The 5,795-nt window shown below is 48.9% G+C and overlaps 1 protein-coding gene across 1 annotated transcript; it reads left to right on the top strand.

The window, feature by feature from the left end:
* The first annotated feature begins 962 nt into the window (after positions 1–962).
* LOC133893009 (transcription factor PCF5-like) lies at positions 963–3,846 on the top strand. The gene is made up of 3 exons (XM_062333992.1): positions 963–1,409; positions 1,507–3,279; positions 3,370–3,846. Exon 2 carries the CDS (start codon positions 1,532–1,534, stop codon positions 3,179–3,181), a length of 1,650 nt encoding a protein of 549 aa, XP_062189976.1. The 5' UTR covers positions 963–1,409; positions 1,507–1,531; the 3' UTR covers positions 3,182–3,279; positions 3,370–3,846.
* The last annotated feature ends 1,949 nt before the right edge of the window (positions 3,847–5,795 follow it).

Genomic DNA, 5,795 nt, shown 5'->3' on the forward strand with positions numbered 1-5,795 from the left:
TACTCGAGCTAGCAAATCTGGCCTATGCGTTCCAGCACACAGTGCACATCTAGCTTTAGTTTGCCGATCGACCAAGTCAAATATATATGCCCATTTCTACGTGTATACCTCGTTCTAGCTCTTCTCTTCGCATCCGAGAGTTCAGTACTGCAGCCTGCAACTAGCATGATGATAAGTGGACTCAATTTGGTCCGGGATCTAGTTACTCTGTATATATATGACATACGTCTAACAACCAAGCTCTTCGAAATGCTGCACATTCGTGTCATTTCCTACGGTTTTAAGTGAAACCTGAGAAAAAAACGCGTCCCTCTCGTCTGGACGATTCGACCAATATTTACTGCCGGAACAATACACTCTATCAACCCGTACGAATATACAAATGCTATTTACAGCACTAGAATACACTGTGCTGATACGGCTATATCTGACCTTGTTTGAATTTACAAATAATATTGTTGGACTAAGGGGAAAATGTCTTGTTTGAACCACCTGTTTTGTGAAATCGTGGAGATCACTTAACAAAACATGTTTAGAACTTTTGAAAGATCTAAAAACTGACATGTGTAGGAGAGATGATATTATAAACATGCAAAATTTTAATGTCAGACTAGATTCACTTTGTAAGATATAAAATTGACAAACACGAATAAAAAGACAAAAAAAAAGGACGAATAGAATTTTACATATTTTTTGCCTTTTTCTTCAATGTTCGCCAATTTCACGCTTTACTGAAAAAAACGATTTTGATCGTGAACTCTGCATGGGTCGTATAATATCATCTCCCTTACATGCGATTTTTTTTTCAGAAAATGTATCAAAAAATTATGTACATGCTCTATGGCGTGATTTTTAACATTTCCACCATATTGGTGGTTTCCAGCAAACATTTACCCGTTGGAAGGGGAAGAATCCAAACCACATCAAACAAAAGCATTGTGAGCAACCATACAAAGAACATAAGTATCCATCTCATGCTACTTCTCCATCTCCACAATCATCCAAATTTCCAAATCAGCCACCCTGCAAAGAATCCCCACCCAAACCCACACATCGCTCCTCCAAATTTGGCTTCCCAAACACCTCTTTGCTGCAGCAGTCCAGCCAGCCCCAGCTAGTGCCAGCACTCCCCCTCTTTTTTCATCACGGAGAGAGACAGAAAGTGGCAGCACTCACAAAGTCACAAGGCACTCACGAAGTCACAAGGCTGAATCCCAAATCCTACTCTTATTATCATCTTGTCTTGCTGCCTCCCCTGTGCCTCCTGCTCTCCAAGCTCCCACACTCCCGAGAAGAGAAAGAAAGGGAGAAAGCTTCTAGCTTTGCCTCCCCCGTCCCCCCTGCTGAAATGTGATGCTGCCATCCATCCGATTGCTTCTAGTTTAGTCCCCCACTTCGCTCCTCTCCTGGTCAGTGTCCATCCTGGCCACCACTTCTTCTCTTCTCATGCCACCGCCGCCGCCTTCTCTATTCTTTTGACTGTTTTTGTGTTTCTTGTCGTCTTAGTTATGGGCTCCGGCGAGGTGGATGGATGCGCATTGGAGCAGCAGTAACGGCGGCGAAGCAGGCGGGGGATCTGGATCCGAGGCACCACCACCGGGTTCCTCACGGAGGCGACGGCGCAGGCGGCGGCGGCGGAGGAGGAGGAGGAGGCCAGCAAGAAGCGGATGAGCAGCACCGCCACCATCGGCTGCTGCAGCTCCACCAAGAAGCGCAGGACCAAGAGCCTCCTGTCCCCGTCTTCCAGCTCCAGCACCTGCAGGCGACGGCCGTGAGGCAGCGGGGCTTGTCCGCCGAGTATGCCCATCTCGCGCCCATGGGCGACGCTGGCCAGTCCCACCACCACGGGTTCCAGTCGCAGTTCCTGTCCTTCGGAGGAGTCGGCCAGCACCACCTGCACCAGTTCACGGCGCAGGCGCAGCAGCCTGCGGCGGGCGCGGCGTCTCACTCGCGGTCGCGAGGACGAGGTGGAGGCGGCGAGATTGTGGCGGCGACGTCCGCATCGCACTCGCGCGTGAGAGGCGGCAGCGGCGGCGGGGAGATCGTGGCGGTGCAGGGAGGGCACATTGTGCGGTCGACAGGGCGGAAGGACCGGCACAGCAAGGTCTGCACGGCGCGCGGGCCGCGCGACCGGCGCGTGCGGCTGTCGGCGCACACGGCCATCCAGTTCTACGACGTGCAGGACCGTCTGGGCTACGACCGCCCCAGCAAGGCTGTGGACTGGCTCATCAAGAACGCCAAGGACGCCATCGACAAGCTCGAAGTGATGCCTGCGTGGCAGCCTACGGCGACTAATTCCAATGCCGCCGCGCCGCCGTCCTCCTCGACCCACCCCGACTCCGCCGAGAACTCCGACGACCAGGCGCAGGCCATCACCCTCGCGCACACGGCCTTCGACTTTCCCGGCGGCGGAGGAGCCACGGGTGGCGGCAGCGGCAGCGGCACAGGCTTCCTTCCGTCGTCGCTAGACTCGGATTCTATCGCCGACACGATCAAGTCATTCTTCCCCATGGCCGGCTCGGCAGGAGGAGAGGCATCGTCTTCCACGGCTGCGGCGCAGTCGTCGGCCATGGGCTTCCAAAGCTACACACCTGACCTCCTGTCGCGCACTGGGAGCCACAGCCAGGAGCTCCGGCTGTCGCTGCAGTCCCACCCAGTCCCAGACCCTATATTTCACCACCATCAACAGCAGCAGGAACGGTCACAAGGCCACGGCGGCAATGGCTCCGCGCAGCAGGCGCTCTTCCCCGGCTCCGCCAATTACTCATTCGGCGGCAGCGCCATGTGGGCCGATCAGGCGCAGAGCCAGCGCATGATGCCGTGGAACGTGCCCGACCCAGGCGGCGGCGGCGCGAGCACCGGCGGCTACTTGTTCAACGTGTCGCAGCAGGCGGCGCACATGCAAGCGGCGCTTGGTGGCCAAAACCAGTTCTTTTTCCAGAGGGGACCCCTTCAGTCCAGTAACCAGCCCTCCGAGCGAGGATGGCCGGAGACCGCCGAAGCCGACAACCCGATGCACCAACACCAAGGAGAGTTCAGCTCCACCGTGTCGGCAATCGGGTTCGCCCCCAGCGTCGGCTTCTCCGGGTTCCGCATCCCCGCGAGGATACAGGGCGAGGAGGAGCACAACGGCAACGGCGATAAGCCGCCGCCGTCTGTGTCCTCGGCTTCTCACCACTGACAGCAGCAGTGGACCACAGATTACTTCACCACCAACCACCATGAGCATTGAGCACTAAACCATGTAACATCACCGTCAGCTCCTCAACATGCACCCCTGTGAGAATTCTTTCATAATTCTACTGTTTCCATTGCTGCATTGCTGTTTCATGGACATAATTTGTGATGCAATTTTTATCCTCATCTCAGGTAGTTGATTCGCTGCTGCTTCCAGATGGAATTGGTGATCGCAACTGGGAGGAGCAAAGTTTGGAGCTAGCACTCTTATGGATGGTTGGTTGGTCGGTTTTCCGTCTCTTCTGCTGTGTCATTGGTTTTTGCTTCAAGAACTCACTCGGAGCTTCTTAGAATTAGTCCTGTGAGAATGCAGCAATTTGGCTGTAGCTGGCCTCTTTGTTGTTGCGTTACAGTAGGTTTAGTTGTTGTTCTAGTTGCTGCAGTACCTCAAGCTTGTTTACTTTCACTTGCTCTTGTTGGTGACGCATGCACGAATGCCTAATGTGCTTCCTCCTGTGGTTCAGGAGCAGTGGTGCATACTTAGATGTTGTTCTTAACCTGATAAGTGGATGGGGACGGAGTCTTCCATTCTCTCATCCTTTTTCTTTCATTCTGTCTTTGCTGTGATTGTCTGTCCTAAGATCTAATCCTAAGTTTTATTTAAAATAATCATATACTACTCCTATGTCGTCAAACTCCAAGCTGCCTACTAGTATTTTATCGTTGGCTTTGTTGTTTCTGAACCTTTAATTTGTTTGGAACTGAGAAAGAGCTGCATGACAATGCCGCTGGCCTTCCTCAAAGCAACCAAAAGGGTAGGGTTTAATCCACGCTTTAAGCCTTAGAAAACAGTAACCACAGACTCCCCAGACCTAAACACCACTTCCCCCTACCCTATCCACCATGTGATTGGCTTGGCCTCTTTCCCTGCTGCTGCTGTTGCTGTAGCAGGACTGCAGGAGGACGCAGCAACAGCAACAGCAACAGCAGCAGCTTTGTGCCATCTATGATCTCTTGTATCTATCACTGGGCAAGGCAAGAATGACACAAGGAAAAGGTTCTCTGTCTCTTTGCGTGTCATTTGTACAGGATTTGTCTGTCCGAAGCCTCTGCGTGTGTGTCATTAGCACAGTACACAAGCCTTTTTAACCATTTTACTACTGCACCACAGGCGGGCCGGCCTTAGGTATCTCCAACTATCTCGTTAGCTGCAGTAAGTGTAGGATTTAGATAGAGGATACGAGGAAAATGAATACACGTCTTATCAAAAAAATTCGAATTGAATGATTTTTTTTTCACTTAACACACCTTAAAAATTAGGTAGAAACAAGCAAAGAGAAAAACAAAGAAAAGAATTAATAATTTATAACTTTATGAATTAGATATGAACACAAGTTTCTATTTAAGATCATTTTATGACCTTAGTTATAAAAAATCCACAACTTTAAAAGAAACTCAAGAAAATGATCATCATGTGAAAAAACTTTTCAAGTTGATAACTTAGAGGCAAGATAATGTGAGGCTCAAATTTGTACTATTATACGCGCATTTTATGCCCCTAGTAACAAAAAAAATCAACTTCACAAGGGTGAAAAAATTGTAGCTAAAAAAGAAAAACGAAAATCATAATCGAAAAAGAAAAACTTGCAAGAGAACCAAAAGCAATAGAAGAAGATGAACACAAGCTAATGCGAGAAAATCAATTTCATTAAGCACAGAGGTTAGCCTTATTTTAGTAGACTACAAAGTATTTTTCTCTCACAAAAGCTCTAATTTATTACAAAAGCTAAGCCTATCCTCTCATCTCCTCCAAAATCTATTACTAGATTCTCAAATAGCGGGCTCCAGCTCCCCTACAGCTTTACCCCTCTTTTATAGGTATAGAGAGATGTCTTAGCCCTTAAGTCTCCTTATTTCCAAAATATCCATCACTTATAATAGCCTCATACCTACTATCGGGGTATTTTGTTATATTTTTCGCTACGTCCATCGAACGGCCGTGACACCTCACGACTTAGCTTCGCATTGACGCTTGCTTTATGATGATACCACGTGCACAATATTAGATAAGCAAACATGTTCCTTCAAACTCCAAAAACATCTTCAATTAGCCCAACATCAAAATCCCTGTCGAAGGACCAAATTCATGAAAAATTATGAACACCAGATGTTTCGGTGTGACTCGTCTCTGAACACCGGATCATCCGATGTTTGTACTGACTTCTCTGCTGAAAACCTTCTAAAAAGCCCTACGGTGAAACCTCCAGTGTGTACCAAGCCCATCACTGGATTATCCGGTGAGTACATCTGCATCAGACCCCTATTTTGCAACCTCTCTGATAAATGGTTTAGTGTACCCTCTGGTGTTCACTCTGCTCATCGCTGGATTATTCGGTGTGCATCTTCTCTCTAGCACCAAAAACATAATTCTCTGGAAAATTGTCTGGTGTGTACTGAGCTCTATCCCCGGACCATCCAGTGGGTCAAACTCTATCTAGCACAAAAAACATACCTCTTTGGAAAATGCTCCGGTATTCACATCCTTTGAATACCGTCCATCCGGTGCATAGTCCAAGTTTTATCTCTGTATAGAAAAAAAAAACTCCGGTGTGCACTGC

This window comes from Phragmites australis, chromosome 2, assembly GCF_958298935.1.
Source record: "Phragmites australis chromosome 2, lpPhrAust1.1, whole genome shotgun sequence".
Classification (NCBI taxonomy): Eukaryota; Viridiplantae; Streptophyta; class Magnoliopsida; order Poales; family Poaceae; genus Phragmites; species Phragmites australis.

What these genes read in the sequence shown, in the direction of transcription:
- LOC133893009 (XM_062333992.1), top strand. Translation starts at nt 1,532, where the DNA reads ATGCGCATTGGAGCAGCAGTAACGGCGGCGAAGCAGGCGGGGGATCTG.